Source organism: Sitophilus oryzae, unplaced genomic scaffold (assembly GCF_002938485.1).
Source record: "Sitophilus oryzae breed Bouriz unplaced genomic scaffold, Soryzae_2.0 scaffold_1442_pilon_pilon, whole genome shotgun sequence".
NCBI classification, from domain to species: Eukaryota; Metazoa; Arthropoda; class Insecta; order Coleoptera; family Curculionidae; genus Sitophilus; species Sitophilus oryzae.
The window spans coordinates 6,671,531-6,690,618 of record NW_022146107.1 but is presented as its reverse complement, the minus strand read 5'-3'; the positions used below and the strand labels follow the sequence as shown (position 1 = coordinate 6,690,618).

Here is a 19,088-nt window from a genome sequence, read left to right as displayed (position 1 = left end):
GAATCGAAAAAATCCTCCTTATGGAATCTCTACACCCCACAGTCAATCCGTTTGCCAAAAATCATCAGCTTTAAACGTCAAGCAGTTTAAGCAGAATCGTGATTACTCAATGGTCATATTTTATGAAACACCCTGTATAAATTTTTAAAAAATCTTAAAATATGTAAAACAACAAAATAAAATATACGTTTTTAAGAGCTTTTCCGAAAAATTCATCAGTTTTTAAATAAAAAATATTCTAATATTTGAGGGGTGGTTTCACCCCCTTAGAATTCGAGTTTCGAAAAATCCCTTCTTATCGAACCTCTACACCCTAAAGTCAATTCGTTTTCCAAAAATCAGCTTTTTACGTCAAGCGCTTTAAGCAGGATAGTGATTAATCAATGACCAGATTTTTCGAAACACCCTGTATACATTTTTAAAAAATCTTAAATTATGTAAAAAACAAAATAAAATATACGTGTTTAAGCGTTTTTTCGGAAACTTGACCGTTTTTTAAATAAAAAATATTGTAATATTTGAGGGATGGTTTCACCCCCTTGGAACTGGAATTTCGAAAAATTTCTTCTTATCGAACCTCTACACCCTAGAGTCAACCTCTATGCCAAAATTGAGCTTCTTACGTTGAGTGGTTTGAGCAGGATCGTGATTAATCAGTGAGTCAGTCACTTAAGAATTTTATATATTAGTAGGTATAGATTGTGAATGTATAAAAATTGAAAAAAACTAATGAAATTAAAATCATCTCTATTTGATTCCGAACTACAAAATTCCCTCTCTATTTTCTACACAAAGGAGGCGTGGTTTCTTAGTAAACGAATGGAGGTTACTTTGCTGGTCCGCTGTAAAATTCGCCTATATGACAAATCTAACGGAAAAATTTGCCTGGCGCATTCGCCAAAATGTAATTTTTACATTTGCATTGTTTGTCGCATCTGTTTAGGTTAGTCTGTGACATCATGTAACATGACATCGAAAAATTTATTTGAAAATCTCTTATTTTTTAACAAGAAATCGCCTCCTGAATTTTTTCGCACTTGTCCATTTACGTCTTGTATATAAAACATTTTTTTTACCTCTGGAGCAATGTAATCAGGCGTGCCACAGAATGTTTTTGTAGTCTTATCTCCATTTATTCCCTCTTTACACATGCCAAAATCTGCAATTTTAATGTGACCATCTTGATCCAAAAGAACATTATCCAATTTCAAATCTCGATATACTATTCCTCTGCTATGCAGGAAGAAAAGCCCTATGGCAATTTCTGCGGAATAAAATCTAAAAAAAATAATTTTTTGTTATAGAATCGCCGAAAAAAAATCAAATATCATAGTAAAATATATAAAAATTATTAAGACATCATAACCTACACGGCTACTGGTTCTTTAAACTTTCCACACTGCTGAATTTGAAACATTAAATCGCCACCATTGACATATTCCATAACAAAATATAACCGATCCTAAAACAAAAATAAAGGTTATATGAATATTATGTCTAAAAAAGAATTCTAGGTTTTTCGCCACTAGCGGGAAATCTACAAGAAAAATATTTTTTGTTATCACACCTCAGCACTGATTCAAACGGAAACCAATTTGTCAGTGGTATTTTACTAGTGAAAAAATTTGCTTAACCGATAAAGAATGCTTAACGTTTCAGGAAGTATATCTCCTTTCGTCGTCAAAAACAAAAAAGACATAACTATTTAAAATAAAGAAAATATGTACAACTATTCAAGAGCAATTTAGTTTTTTTTAATATTATTAAGAATGTAATTATAATTAAGAATATTTAGCAAAATAAAACACTAAATCACCACAATACACCAAAACACATTTACTTTTACACTGGATGCGCGTTTCGCTAACCATGTTAGCATCATCAGCAGATGATTATAAACTGATTATAAAACTCAGTTTATAATCATCTGCTGATGATGCTAACATGGTTAGCGAAACGCGCGTCCAGTGTAAAAGTAAAAGTTTTGGTGTATTGTGGTGATTTAGTGTTTTTATTTTGCTGTGTAACACCAAAGGTTCCAACCCTCAACTGTAATCTAAGAATATTTAACTGATGGCATTATATGAAGTCAAACTTCAAATTATACATTACTACCTGATAAAAATTACTTAATGAGGTAAAACCAAAAAGCTTTAAACTCATTGTATGTTTTTTTTGTATATGATTTTTGTATGTTCTTGTTTGTTTTTAATTTTTACTTATGTTTATTTATGTTGCTTATTAAACAAAACTTTCAAAAAACCCAACACCAACTGTTGAAAAAAATATACAGAAATTTATACAAACACATATAAAATTAGTTGCGGTTTCGGGTAGTAAAAAATAAGTGAAAAAGAATTCGAACTAGACGTCTTGTTGTGTTGTGATAATTTCAAATGTTAATAAAATTGTCCAAAAATGTTGCGTAAATGAGAGCGTAATTAGGGCATTGTTGGGTGCAATAACATTCAATAACTCAACTTTCCCGGATATTCAACTCTCCCGAAACAACATTTTATAGCTTCATAATTTCTTTCACCGATTTGATCAATAGCAAAAATGGATTCAAGCGGTTCGACGAAACGAAGTGAGTGAACAAAGTGCTCGTAACATAATCAAAAAATTAAATAGACATATACTATGAGAGGATGAAATGTAATTTATGCAATATTAATGGTATACTTTTTTATCAACTTTGTATCAACTAGTGATTAAATGTTTTATGAACATCTTCTAAAATTATAATTATGTACCTTTAAAAAATCGTTATAGCTCCAATTATGCTTCACTAGCAAAACCGGTGAGAAAACTATGCTTGCTACCGTAGTTAAACTCATCTAATATTTTTTTGACTAGAATTATAAATTATAATGCAAGTTAGACCTTCTGAAGATATCAAAATATTTACCTTTTTATTTTTTTGTTTAGAATTTCCACAAATTATATTTTTTAACACTTTTAGAATAATTATATACTATTTTTTTCGTTTACTCGCAATTTGAACCAGTGTATTTGTATGTATTCGTTATTTACGATATTCTCCGGAGGTGGCGGCACCGGCGGAGATTGCACCAAGCCTATAGAAACACGAAGTTCGATGAAAACTACGTCTTGGAAGTAGGAATATACAGCTGGATAAAACTAGAGGCATTGGTATAATAAAAAGGTATGGTATCAGCAATAGTATTAATTACCTACTTTGAGATTAATTCTTTGAGGTTAATTCTACTTTGAGATTAATTATGTACCAATTCAAGACTGAACTGATCTAGATACCCACTATTTTTAAGTCTATTATTACCATTAACATATTAGTAAAAAATTAAAAGTATTTTTTTACCTGCAAACATTTCCGTAATACTCGTTTACATAAAATTATTGTTAAAATCTATAATCTTAATGATAATTAATTTATTATAATAAACAGACTCTAAATATATAGAATAATTACGTAGTATCATTTTAAGCCTATTTATATATAAATTAGATTAAGTGCTACCTTTAATTTACTTTAAACAACTCTTTCTTTACGTTCTTTCACTTTAATTTCATTATGCACGCTAATACAAAAATAAGCTAATGCAATTAGAGTAAGCTCCATTTACTAACATCGATTATCTATATCTACAGTACCTATAATTTAACATTCGTGACGAGCATAGTCCATAACAATAATACAATGAAGGGTAACATTAATAGATTATTAGATATATTAATGACTGCTATAAGTCGGCTTTTCACAATTCCTTAGTGCACGATCGACATATTCTTAAAACACTATACCATATAATTTGCTAATTTCAACGTTTTGATACGTAATATAAATGTATGATATAACACGAATTAAGTAATATTTTCGTTTTTAATAATATATACCGTACGATCGAAAAAAAAACGTCGCCAAAGACGGCTGGGGAATTGTTGAAGACGGTTGTTGATTATTTGAGCGAGGACAAGCCCAATATATCATTTACTACAGCCTTTCCTAAGACTAATGGGCAGTAGGCCACCATTTAAAATTCATTTTTACTCAATATAAAAATGATTTTTAAATAATTAATTAATATGTCACTAGTTTTGACGTAGTAGTGACGTCTAGAGATTAACCTCGCCAAAATTATTATCCATTGTCATTCCCCAACCGTCTTTGACGCCTTTTTTTCGATCATATTGCATTATCCCACAAATTTCTTGGCTAATTTTATGTAGCTGCCAACATCATGTTGCGTTTTACCAAACCTAAACGACCAAGCTTGAGAAAATTAAATAAAAAAATACATAAGAGTATAAGAGTAAAGATAAAAAAAAGAAAGCAAGAAACTTAGATCCAAAATTATTCCGAGATCAATCTAGGGAAACCATATAAATAAAGAATTGGAAAGTATTGTCAGTACAAGTGACGCTGAGAAACATTGAGCAAGATTTCAAGAACACAAATGAAAATCTTCTCACAGATAATGGAACAACGGAAAAAAAACGAGTAGATGAATAAAGATATTTGAAACTTGATGGAACAACAAAGACAATTTAAAAACCGGAATAACCACAAAAATTAGAGGGTGTCCCAATATTTCCTGGACACAAAAATACTACGTACTTTTGGATTCAAAATAAGTTCACTGGACACAATTTTACCTCTATACAAAAGTGCTACGTCTGTCCGCTAAAAAGCATCAAACTTTAAAAAATAAACACATTTTTCACATATTTTAAGAACAGTTATTCCGATTTGAAATCGAAACTTCGAAATCATCAAGAAGAGGAAAATAGCCTATTTGATACACATACTACGTGGAGAACGCTATCACTTTCAGCGGCTAATTCTCCAGGATAAAATCGAAGAAGGTAAAATGGGAATAGGTGGAAGAAAGCTATCCTGGTTGAGAAATATTCGTCACTGGACAAGCCTAATAAAAAACCAAAAATACAAAAAATCGATTTTTAATAAAAAAAATAAAAAATACAAAAAAAAGTTTTTTTTATTATAGGAGCTACAGATGCCCGACGCACTGTTGCCGGGCTCGTAGGAAAAACTTTGAAATGTGGCAACACCTAGTTGCGGCTGGTTTTTGACAGGCACCCTGTGAAAAGTGTATTCTCCTATTCATAAATATACGTAAAAATTAGGTCTTGATAACGTACAATGAGCGTAACAATCATGCAGCCGGATCCTGTACTATAAGTACTATAGAATAAGCTTAAATTCTAATTTAAAAATTAATAACTTAAATTTAATTTCTGTAATTGTGTAAAAAAATTGTCTAGGTTTTTAGGTATGTTTTATTTATTTTGAGATTCGGATTAACCTCCAATGGAGGGTAAAGATATGGAGAATCATCTCTTATGGGACTTTGTTTGAAACGTGGTCACCTAAAAGGGAAAAATAAGGGTTCATTAAATAACCACAGTGGCGCTAATAAGCAATAAAAGATTAAACTGAACTTAGTCGTTATAAAGTGACACAGGGTGCTACAAATTTGAGGTACGAGCATTGGTATCTCGGAAACCGTAATAGATACGAAGATAGTTAAATTGGGGCAAAGTTGCGCCTTGAGATGTTCATCAAGATGCTATCAAAAATATTTTAAAAATTTCAGGGATTGCTGAGTTTTTCGGAAAAAACGGATTTTTTGGAAAATCAATTTTATATTTTCCCGTCGTTACTTTTTAGAAAATCAAAAAACTGATTACGCGTTCTCATACAAACTTTATTAGGGCTATCTGATAGTACTTTTGGATTTTCAAATTTGCTGATAATTTGTGAGATACAGAGGCCAACTTAATTTTTTTAAATACCGACCTGCATTTTTTTATTTCAAGTTTTGAAAGAACTCGGTCTCCTGAGTATAATAATATGCACACTTGATACTTTTTTTTTGTTTTGGGTACCTTAAGAACAACAAAACTATTTAATTATTATTTAAAATAATTTCAAGTACGACTCTGGTTTTTTAAATTATTTAATCTGATCATATTCATCGCAACAATATTGATCAGCGCTAATTAACATCGAATGAGGAAAATCGAGCCAATTCAAAGATTCGAGTAAATAATATCCAGGTCTTTTTTTATTGTGAATTTGGAATCTCAGTGTACGATCTAATAATATCCATAATATTAATCGTAGTTATTATAAATAAATTAACTTCTATAAACTAGTTTCTAATGCTCTACATGTTCGAAAAGGTTACCACCCTCACAAATGCACAAATTTATTTTTTGTTCAATCTTATTTATAGCTCTTCTATTATTTTTTTCTCTTATATAACATAACTTCTTGTTATACTTCTGAATGTATTTTGTACTCTTTATTGTAAATGTTGAAATGTGTTGATTTCACTTTTACAAATGACGCCAAGTAATGCCCCTTCAATTATTGCATTTGATTTTCTGTATTCCACGTCATTGGTAAGTTTGAAAGCTTATCAATATTGTAACGAAGAATAGATTAAATCTTGAAAAAAAAACAGAGCCGGACTTGAAATTAGTTTAAATAAAGTATGTTCAAATGTCCGAAACAAAAAAAATATTAAATGTGGCATATCATTGTACTCAGGAGACCGAGTTCTTTCAAAATCTGAAATAAAAAATACAGGTCCGTATTTAAAAAAATTAAGATGGTCCCTGTATCTCACAAATTATCAACTAATTTGAAAATCTAAAAATACTGCCAGATAGCCCTAATAAAGTGGCAATGAGAATGTGCAATTAGTTTTTTGATTTCCTAAAAAATAACGCCAGGAAAAAATAAAAATTATTTTTAAAAAAATCCGTTTTTTCCAAAAAAGTCAGCAATCCTTGAAATTTAAAAAAAAAATTGATGACATCTTGTTGAACATCCCAAAGCGCAACTTTACCCCCCCCCCCCATTTTAACCATGTTCGTATCTATTACGGTTACCGAGATAACGAGGGTGTTACCGATGTAACACCCTGTATAGTCAAAAACGAGTAGCAACACGCGCCTTCAGAAATCGCAAATTTATATATCTCTTTTTAATTATTTCCTGTTCTAAAAATGTTTGGCGCTTCTTTTAAGTGTAAAACTTTTGGTACAACAGCGCCATCTTAATTGTTCCTTCTTTGATGACCGCTTTTCAATACAAGAAGATAATCCTCCTTACCTCTATCCTCCATAACTAAATTAAACAAAAAATATATGTAAACTACTTTACATAAGATCAAAATAAAACACTAATTCACCACAATAAACCAAATCACTTTTACTTTTCCACTGGCCGGGCGTTTCGCTAACCATATTAGCATCATCAGCAGATGATTAAAACTGAGCTTTAAAAGGGAGTATTAAAACTGACTTAAAAAAAATTTATATAAAATATTTTGCAAAAACATAAAAAATATCTCTTACCATAGTTTGAAAACAGGAATGCAGTTGTACTAAAAATGGTGGTTTACTAGACAACGCCAATACTCGTTTTTCAACCATAGTGCATTCAACGTCGTCGTCTTGTATTATAATATCTTTCTTCAGAATCTTAATGGCATACAGTTCATCTGTACCTTTTCTTTCTGCGAGCATAACCTAAAAGTTTTTTCCACACATTTTTAGATATATATATCGGGTGCATCCCAAAAGTGGCTCATCCCTATATATTTTTAATTTTTTTAATTAAAAAATGAACTATGGTCTGTAAGTATGTGACATAAACTAGGATTGAATGGCGGATTCAATTAGTTTCAGTCACCCCCTATTTCACCGAAAATAAGAACAGCTTTTGATTTTTAAATGTCATCCTCGGTATTTGTTTACTTTATTTGATAAAAAAATACATTGTGAATAGAATGACGATCATAATATGTCAACTTTTGACATTTTTAATTAAAAAAATACCATTTTAAATTTCAGTCTAAGAGTGTTAAAAGAGTTAAAAGGATTATCATTAATCAAAAAACTTTGGAAAAGTTAATTTCATCCTCTAATGTGTTTTGTATCTATTCTTAGCCGGTTAAAAGATGCCTAAATTGTATTTTTAATTATTATAACTCAATTTTTTTCAAATTGTTGTTTTTTAAAAACGAGGGTGGCTCATTAGCATATTGGGAAAAGATTTTTTTATGAATAATTTGGTATAGTAAACGCCACGAATGTTTGGGAGTGATTCATCGGTCGCTACCATGTGAACTAATCTGTTCAAGGTCACATAAAACTTAATTCCAGTGCCGTGGTGTTTCAGGTCATATAATAATCAATATATAATCTGTTGTAATTTGTTGTTTTAACTGTCAAAGTCTTGTCAAAACATATATTTGGTTATAAATATATAAATGGTGTGCTTGTAGTGCGACCAATGGACTGACGCACAAAAACGAATCAATCAAAGAAACGCGATATAGTATCGTCTTTATCAATCACGCTAACATTTTAGAATAAGTAGGAGGAGCGCAGGCAGATGATTAGACTGGGCCTTTCAAAACCTACGTCTGCGGTAAAAATTTACGTTTTTAATGTGAAAATGATAGCGCGCGTGTCGATTCTAATTTCATCAAGCGATGAGTCACTCCCAAACATTCGTGGCGTTTGCACTAACGATTTTCTTTAAACGAAAGAATTATAATAGAATTATTAACTTTTAAATAGCTTTACTGAAGAAATAAGAAGGTTTAGGTACAATAACATGATATATCATTAAAAAGCAATTTTATTTGGGTTTCGATTTTTTAAATTATATACATAGATTTGAATTTAAATAACAATAATTTCAACGGTTTTGTAACAAACGGAAATAATTGTTTTTTCTGACCTGCCTGTTTTGATATTCAATCAATTGAGAGTTCGAATGTTTAGACAGATCGAATATGTCGACTTTCCTTAACGTATGAACTAAATTTTAGCTTTGAATATGTCGAATTTATGATTTAATCAATCAAGATTTTATTTTTGTCAGTTTTACACATGTTTTATTTTTATTTCAAAAACTATAACATTGATTGGAATAAGTTAGCATAATGGAAAAATTTTGAGATATGAAAGTAGTTTTGAAAAATATAATAATATACCGGATGTTCCAGAAAATAACAAAGATGGTACCACTTTTAGTATGAAGCGACAATATTGTATTGCTAAAAATAATTTTAGACAGATAGAGCAGGTTTTTTTTATACAAATATCCAAATTTTCAAAAAAATCCTATCACCGGTTATCAATATATAACAATATTTTTATTATAACATTATTATTTAAAAAAACACATCTGTTACAAAATTCACCTTTATTATATATTTTTTATATTATTTTTAATATCGGTCTATCATAAACACACGAGTTATGAATAATGAACTCCATTTCTACAACGCAAAAGTTTAAATATCGCTACGAACTCCGATGTTTCTCTCTAAAAATACGAAAGGTAAATTTAATTTTGAATTCCTTAGGGAACATAAATCATTAACTGGAACGGCAAGATATATGAGCATAAACACGCATTTGGGAAGGGAGCAGTCTCGACGAGATGACCTGGAAGCGTTGGGCCATATGTTTGTCTATTTTCTAAGAGGGTCGTTGTTTCAGGTCATATAATAATCAATATATGATCTGTTGTTTTGTTGTTGTAAAGTCTTGTCAAAACATATATTTGGTTATAAATATAAAATGGAATGCCCCATTGGTCGCACTACAAGCACACCAATGGACTGACGCACAAAAACGAATCAATCAAAGAAACGCGATATAGTATCGTCTTTGTCAATCACGCTAACATTTTAGAATAAGTAGGAGGAGCGCAGGCAGATGATTAGACCGGGCCTTTCAAAACCTACGCCTGCGGTAAAAATTTACGTTTTTAATGTAAAAATGATAGCGCGCGTGTCGATTCTAACTTCATTAAGCGATGAATCACTCCCAAACATTCGTGGCGTTTACACAATTTCGAGTAAAACTATCTTTACATTTATGACCGTACCATACTAGATTGAAATTTAAAGTACTATTGTTTTATGCAAAAATGTTGAAAGTTAACATATGTATGTATTTTATCCAGAATGCCATTTTCAATCTAATAAAGTAAGAAAATACCGAGGGCACCATTTAAAAATCAAAAATTTTAGGCATTTCCGATAAAACAGGAACTGAACTAAACTAAGTTAATACCTCAATAAAACCCCAGTTATATTACATTACTAACATACCAAACCTAGTTTTTTATATGAAAAAAATTGTGTGTGCACTATGTGCGCATATTTGAAATGAAACTTCTTATTAACAGTTATTAACAGTTATTAATAGTTGAAGATTACAGGGGAAAAACGATCTAACTCACATTTTCTTACTTTTGAGATAAATGATTTTGAAACTTTAAAGACTAAACGAAAAGAAATAATAAAATGTAGCGAATCGTAAAAGTTTTTTATCAATAGTTATATGTATAGACATTAACTGGTTAACAGACAAAACAAAGAAAAATAATTTGTAGCAAATTTGTTAGATAAAATAAAACTCGTATTCTCTTGGTTCAATGGAAAAGTGATCCAAGTCCATATGGAATAATTCTGTATGTGGTTACTCGAAAATTACTCGAGCTGGAATAAAGAGAAAAATATGGTTTTAATCTCATTTTTTTATTAATATTGTTATTATATTTTCTTAATATTTTTTTATTTATTTCTTATTTTTATTATTATTTTTTTGTTAATATTATTAGCATTAGATTATTTTTTACTTAGGAATGGCAATTTGTTTCTGATAAAATGAAACTACACTACTAGACAGTTCCCTTATGGTTCCACTAGAACCATTTCCAGAATTTAATTTCTTTGAATTTAAAACTAGTGACACAATAGACATAATCAAACTTCTTTCCTTAAGCAGAAATAAAAGCAATATAGTTTAATTGATATTACTCACCATATCTGCATCGTTTAGATGAGCATTGTTTGACACACAAGGCAAATTTGTGTAGTAGTCTTGCAGAGATTCATCTACGAACTTTTTCATAGATTGTAACTGCTCATACTTGAGTTTAGGCAAATGAATTAGGTCAGCATAAAGTTGTTGTGGTGCTGAATATATAGCTATTTTTATTCGTTCTGTATGCGTTGATTTGTTTACAAACATGAAATATGAACTTGGATCGGTCTTTCGTGAATTCACGTGGACTTTCTACTATTCTGATCGCTTTTCCAAAGTATTAATATTTTAATCGCTGATTTTAGTAGACTCAGATCATTTTTTCAGTGAACATTATTCCTATTTTGGAACGGACACTTGATGGGCATAAGATGACAGTGTTATCTCAATTTCCATTTTTTTTGACTTAATCCTTTTTTCCCGTGTAGTCTTTAGTTATTAAATTGAAGGATTTGTAGAACATGTTTGAAATGGTGTAGATTGAAATATTGAAAACGTAATAAATTAAAATTTAATAAATAATCTGATTCACGTTCACAAAATTTGTATTAATTAATTAAAAAAAAATAAATTAAATTTAAAAAAAAATAAATTAAATTTTAAAAAAAATGAAATTAAAAAAAATAAAACCAACCCAACCCAAATGACCGTCTCTCCATCACGTCAGTTCGTCTGTCCGTCTGAGGACTCCATTCGGGTACCTCTATCCACGTGCCGAGTTTGGTTCCAATCGACCCATAATTAAGAAAAATCCAGATAATTTTGTCCATTTAGAGGCATCGGTTCGAAACGTCGAGGGCGTCATCCTGTAACCCGTCCGCAATTATGCCGAAATCGACACACATTTTTATTGAATATCAAATCCTTAGTCCCACTCTGATGAAGATGTAAACGAAACTTCGTATCCAACTTTGCAAGGTGGGACCCTGTAGACCGTCGCTCCCATAGCCTACCCACCAAATTTGGTAGCGATCGGACATCAACTTTTGACGTTTCTTACGTCAAAACTGTCACAGTTGGCCTAGGTCCAATCTATCGACATACCAAATTTCATTTAAATCGGACAAATTACCACTTTTCCTATCGTGTGTCGTGTCACAACTTTGAATTTTTACTTCCAGCGCGCGTAAAGAAGTTTAACTTCAAAAATAAATAAGTTATAGGGGTGAGCCATTTTTGAAAAAAATCCGGTATTATAAATCTATAAACAACAATTTATATTTCAAATATGTATTAAACGGTTATTGATTTTAGAGTTTGTGCCAAAAAAAGTTCATAAAGAGTGTTTAATCTCTTGTAACAAGAATTGTTGCAAAAACTTAAAATTATCACAACTTTGTTTTCGTAATAGAAAAATGTATCTATTTAATAATGCATACCTTTCCAAACGACCCTTTTCCTAAAACCATAAGAAAATTGAAATCTGTAGCTCTAATAATATCTTTTTTACCCATATTATGTGGCACATCTTTATCTTGAGTGATGGAAGGCTTTTTTGTTATTGAAGTTTTCTAGAATAAAGAGCAAAAATTAAAAATTTTGTAAGCAATAATGTAACTAACTTAATAATGTAATTAAGAAATACTGTACTATATTGTCGATTTTTTCGAAATATACACATCTGATATCTTATTGTTCTTATTCTCCATTATGTATCTTAATCTCCATAATGTATTGTAACATATATTTCTGGCCATATGTATTTATAATAAAATAAAACTTAAACACTAAGAGAAAAAATCATATAATGACTCGTTTATAAAAGTTGTTAAAGAAATGTCTTTCAGATACAAAAGAATTATGAAAACTCTATGAAAAAATAATACTTCTTTCTACCTTATTGTTTTTCACTTGTTCTCTGTTATTCAATAGAAATAAACACCTGTAATAAAACTGTATACTTGAATTCCATTGACATACCATTTTTATGATTAGGTACAGATGTATATTTAATATCATATGATATGTATTTCTAGCGGTATCTATTTCTAATACGGTAAAACTTAAAAACTAAAATATAAATCAAATATTCAGCCATTTATAAAACTGATTCGAAATGTATTCTATTCTAAAAAGAATTCGAATCCAAAAAGATTCAAATGTATTCGTTTCAAAAAATATTCGAAAACAAAGTATTTGATTTTAAAAATTATCAGATTCTCTCCTCGCTAGTCCGTGTTCGGTTTTTATAAGTTTCCGGTAGGTAAAGCTAGTTTTAGATGAAATTTCCATATACAGTGGAAGTTCCTTAGCTAGAATCTCCAAGTTCCAATGAACTATTCCGACCTCAGAACGAAAGGAACTAGTTCCTGGTTTTTTAAAAGACTAATTCCTCAGGACCTATTCCGAGGACTGCGTCTGTATGTGACTGAGATATAATAATATGCGAAGGCGACAAATCGGCCAGTGCGATCGTAGCCCGATGCTAGGCAGGAGTGAGGAGTGCCAGCCGTATGTTATCGTTCCAAGACCGAGAGGAACTAAATAAAAGACTAGTTCACAGACGGATTAGCCAGCATGATCGTAGCCCGATGCTAGGCGGGAGTGAGGAGTGCCAGCCGTATGTTACCAGTCCCAGACCAAGAGGACCGAGGTTAACCAGAGGAACTAATTAAAAGACTAGTTCACGGAAGTCTATTTAATCCGTAGTTCCGAGATATAATACAAGACGACGAAGAAGATATTATATCTCGGCTTTGTATATGGCCGCGGCCGGCGTAATTACCACAGAAAAGTTGTCGTGGATACTGTTTTTAATGTTTTGTTTGTTCTTTGAATACTTTATGAAAATTTATTAGTTGCACCAATTGATTTGTCATATATAGTTTTTTTTTTAAACTCCGATTTGAGTGTCTTTTTTATTTTTTTTTGTTTTTATTGCTCTATGTTTTTAAGATACGCAATTACATGTCTCATTATATTTCGTATATTATAAAAATTATACAGATCATAACTATGAATAGTTCTGACTTATTGCCAAACTCATGAGGAAGCAACGGGGATGGCAATGTTAGTCGGGAACTAATGTGAACTAAAGAATTCAGTAGTTCAAGGAACTACTCGTCTAGAGAAAATAGAACTAAGGAACTAGGAACTTCGTGAATCAATTCGTGATTAAAAATCGAATGATAATGTTAAAATAAAAACATATAAGATTGGAACTTAATAAGCGAGGTTATTTCAAAAACGAGATAGAGAAGTTTCACTGTAGATGATTTGGAGAAACTATCCGTTCGTTATAAAAGAATGCCAATTAAAACAGCTTTTCAAGCAAATAAATCATTACCCTCATTTGAGTCTTAATCTGAGCCAAATCCGCTCCTTCTTCGGGAACTGGAACATTATAAAACTCGCCTTCCTCTTGAGTGAGCAACTTAAACCATCCGTCAGCTGGCGCCTTCAATATTTCCGAGATGCCGAACGACAGGGAGCCCATAAAATCGTTTCGCGAAGTCCTGTCCCAATCCCAGATTTCGATCAGGAGTCTGCGATCCTTATCCTCAGCTTTTAAATCGCTGTAATAAAAAAAGGAGATTGTTAGATGTAAAATCTCTTATTTGGAAAATCACTTAGGGATGTGGGTTTTTACATTTTCTAAAAACGTAAAAAATATACTTTATCTCTTGTTAATTTATCTTATATTCGTTTTGTTATTGCTAACATAATTTTCTTATTATACAGTGTGGTTCATTAGTGCTAGGAAGTCCAATAATATAGTCGTTGTTGAAAAATACCTATATAAAAAAAGTTTTATACAAGGTGTTTCAAAAAACATGTGCCGTCTCTCGTGGGGAGATTCCTCACGTAAAAATAAGATTTAATTTCCATGTCAATATAGGTCCGTTTCTGCTTTGTTTCGTAGCTACAGGGTGTTAAAATATTAATTATTTTTCAATTTATTATACTTTTCTTCCAAGTACTTTTAGTGATTCGAATTAAATTTTGAGGGTAAAAGTTACTAAAGTGCTACATATTTTAATGCTAAAAAAGTGTCGATAAACTCATCAGGGACGTGCACATGGGTTATCACTGAAATATTTTTCAAAAAAAAATTGCGCTACTGACTTTTTTCTTTTGATATCAAAATTGTGTAGGCCGTTTGATGCCAATTAAAAGTTATCTCTTGATATTTTGTCGAATTCAGCCACCTTGATGAGATAAACGCAATTTTATTAATCACAATTAATAAAATTAAAATAAAAATAAAATTAATAAATTACTTATTTTACCTAATTTATTATGAAATATTATTACCATTAGTTATTATTACTATTAGTCCAATCTACAGCAATTTCTAATAAAAAAATAATGGTATTTAAGATCATTACAAAAAATCTAATTTTAAAAATGTTTAACATCCTTTGTAACTCTAAAACTATATGCATTTGCATACCCATGTTTATAGGAACTTTTTTCACATTTTTTGATGAGGAATCAATGAGTACTTATTTAAAACTATCGCATGTTAATGACATTAAATATTTTAAAACGTTGCTATTAGAGTTGGATCAAGGCAAATTAAAAAAATTGTGTTTGTCATCAAGGAGGCCGAAATCGACAAATTATCAAGAGACAACTTGTAATCGGCATTAAACTGCTTACACTATTTCGCTAACAAGAGAAAAAAAAGTCAGTGGCGTACATTCTCTTTTTAGAAAAATATTCGTTTTAACCATTTTTATAAAATATGTAAAAGAAATGATAACCATATACACAATTGTTATGAGAAATTCTAATGCTGAAAATAAATTAATCCAAATATTTTCAAACTTTATTGTTTTTCACTTATTCTCTATTATTCAACAGTAATAAAGAGCATTAATAAAACTATATAGAATGAGTCTAAAATAAGTGCAAATATTTTAAGGTGTCGAATTATTTTACTCCGAAAATTGAAAAAAACATTTTGTTTAAATTTTCAAAACGACAATTGTTTCTATCAGTTTAATTCACAGGTAAATTGTATTTTCTGTCATTTCTTGTTGTCTGCCAAAATATTCCCTGATTCGTTGGACAGACACTACTTTATCATTCGGGACTCTCTGCATAAAACTAATTATTTTAGGATATGTAACTTTATGAACTATGCAACATTTATATAAAAGGTTTTGTTATAACGTTCTTTATATTTTTTGGGCAACGGCCAGCTATGCCTAAACACTGGTTCCCAATAGACCATAGAAGTGCTGTTGTTCCGGTAGTTGCGGATGCTGTTGTTCCATGGCATGTAAACTTTATTGACACATACCGCTCATTTACGCCGTGCGCCGGTGGCTTAAGGCTTTATAAGATCGGATATCTGGTGAGTAAGAGTCGACTTAGACCTTAGATCTTATAAACCTCAATTTAGAGACACGCAAAGTCAGTAGGTAATTGACAATGATATGGCGGAAGACCGCGGTTCGGATTCCGCGTAAACAAGTAGGTCCCGTCCAGATTGGCCTTAGCGGCAAAAAGGAGACATTGTTTTAATATACCGTATGATCGAAAAAAAAACGGTTGCTTGTAAATTAACATAGATAACATTTTCCATATAATTTTACACATAAAATGTCAGCGATTTTCATTTCATAGCCTTCGTTATTGGTGTTTGTTTTTTCGATCATATTGTCTCTTTACTTTTCATATATGTCATCTTTACTCTTCATATATTTGTCAACGAGGACGATAACAAACTTTTGGTTTTAAAATTAAAACTAATGGACCACCCTGTATATTAAATAATTGAAAATGTAGATTATAAAAAAGAAAAACATCAGAAATAGTTTTTATTAACATTTTTGTAAACGTTTATAAGCCCCTTATTTTGATTAGAAACCTCTTCGCCATCTTCCAAAGTTCGTTATTAAACTTATTTCTTAATTTTTATTCAATGATTCCAACCGACACAGCTTGTCCGTAAAAATAAAGTTAAAACTTTGAGTAGTTTATCAATGCTAAAAATAAATCCATTCAATTACTTACAATGTGAGTGTCTCGTTCCAAACTGGATTTAAGCACGCACGAATTGTCTTCGTTTTCTTCTTGACATTATCCGAATCTCCTGGAATTAATTTCAATTTGACATACGGATCACTAGAACCGTTCGGATCCATCGGAATCAAATTTCTGGCTTGACAAACTGGAAAAGAAAACCATTGGTTAAATCATTTAAATAATAATATAACAAGACATGTTAAAGATAAGTTGGAAAAAGAATTGGAAAAGAAAAACCTTTGCTCACCAGGTAAGGTACCATAACGTGGCATACCGATGCTTTCAAAACCAAAGCAGAAACAGAGATAGGAGTATTTGGATCAAAAACTAAATACTTCAAACCTATGGACATCTACACCAGCATCCTCCTGATTTAAGTAAAAACAATCTTCGGAAATTTTACTGAGTTTTTAACAGGACACTATCCCTCAATGAACACCTAAGTAGATTGAAACTAAGAAACAACGGTGAATATATATATATTATGTGGGGAAAATGGGGATACACCAGAACATCTTATCACTCAGTGCTTCGAGACGACAATCATTCCTGCCATAAACATTGGTACGACTGATATCGGAGATGGAGAACTAACCTCTACAAATCCGTCTCAAATACTGGCTTTTTTCAAAGCCCTGAGACTGTGTGTTGAGTTATAACTCAAGAAAGGGGCGCTCAATAGAACTGTAAGGTCGGGATGATTAATTTCTCCCCTTCCTATACATTCTACATTGTATTTCTATATACCTTCTTCTACATAACTGATAAAAAATGCTTAACGTTTCAAGTGGTAGGTATATCTCCTCCAGTCGTCATTTAAAATGTATAAATACAACTATTCAGCAAGCTTAGTTTTTAGAACACTTCACTTTTTAGTAGATACGTCTATTATAAACCGTTGACGTTCTGTTAATACGATTTTTTTTTTAATCCCTCAATTATTCCATGATAGCTATGGCTATGTTATTTGTTTTTCTTTAAATAGATGGCCACATATAAGTATTTTCTTTATGTTACAGTGGCTGTAGTATCCACTAAATTTGACGTTTAGATTATACTACATTTTTTCCTCCAAAAATTTATTTTAAATAAGAAATTTGCTTGAAAAAAAACTTCTGGTATCTCCGGAAGTGCCGCCATATTGTAAAACCTAGTTGTAAAACAATAATGTGAAAAAATCTCGTATCTTCTAATGCAAGCTCAGTTCCCGACACCTGTATATGTGCGCTATACACGTATACTAGACTCGCATATAATATACTTGTGACCATGAATAGTAAAAGGATTGCAAAAACACAAGATATCTAATGCCGCGATGGCACATCGCCAAGCTCTGGTAGCAACAACATAGAACAAGCGCTCGTTCTCGTCGCCGAATTCCAACTTCCCCGTCCACACTGATCGGAGATCGGCGACGAACGCTCGGAAATCGTCTAATGCCGAATGTGCGGTCGTGCCCTAATGCTGCAAGTACACACTCACCGAGGCGACCGGAGGCGAGACAAAAAATTAACCGTAAGTATATGGTTATTGGTTAGGACCGTCCTGTTTGGTCGCGCCTCGGGTCGCCTCGGCGAGTGTCTACTTGCAGCATAAAGGCGGACTCTGTCGACTAATGTACTTGTACAAATATTTGTTATTGGCATATACTTGCCATGCGGTGTGAGCGGTTTCCTTGTGCAATTAATTGTCACATGTCGCGCCGCGTGAGCGCCAAGCTTGTTGCAAAAAAATGTTGTTTACAAAGATAGTATACTTGCCAAGTACGCAAATATTGGCGTACTTGCCAAGTACACGAGTCGTGAGAATCCGCCTTTAGACATGTAGTGATCCCTATAACTACTGTAACTTCTACGCAGTTTTATCGGAAAAAAAATCCCTACAGACAAATAATATGGTATTTATTTTATAAAGCAACAATACAAAAGCTGTCAATACAAAAAGTTTTACGTAGATATTTTTATTAAATAATCTGCTTTTACCTCCATACTATCAATTTCATATTGTATTTTATTGCTGAAAGTAATAAAATAAATAAAAAGTAATTAATTAATTTATTTTTCGTAGTTATGGTAATGAATTAAAAAAACTCTTAGGCTTTATGTAAAGGCTTTTATTTAAAAGTTTAAAATAATTATAAAAATTATATAGTCTTAATTTATCGCGGAAGGTATTGATATACGTATAAATATTTTATTACTTTAATAATAATAATGTTATGGAAATAACTTTAATTAACATTGTGAATA

At 31.2% G+C, this 19,088-nt stretch overlaps 1 protein-coding gene across 1 annotated transcript in view; it reads right to left on the bottom strand.

The window, feature by feature from the left end:
- The window catches only part of LOC115877169 (protein kinase C, brain isozyme), a 91,779-nt gene that overhangs the window by 8,147 nt on the left and 64,544 nt on the right, over positions 1-19,088 (bottom strand). The window contains exons 6-11 of the mRNA XM_030893327.1: positions 16,828-16,984; positions 14,150-14,378; positions 12,243-12,374; positions 7,369-7,542; positions 1,371-1,462; positions 1,077-1,278 (exon numbers count right to left, since the gene is read on the bottom strand). Of these exons, the coding sequence (XP_030749187.1) occupies positions 1,077-1,278; positions 1,371-1,462; positions 7,369-7,542; positions 12,243-12,374; positions 14,150-14,378; positions 16,828-16,984 (986 nt within the window). The remainder of the gene's footprint in view (positions 1-1,076; positions 1,279-1,370; positions 1,463-7,368; positions 7,543-12,242; positions 12,375-14,149; positions 14,379-16,827; positions 16,985-19,088) is intronic.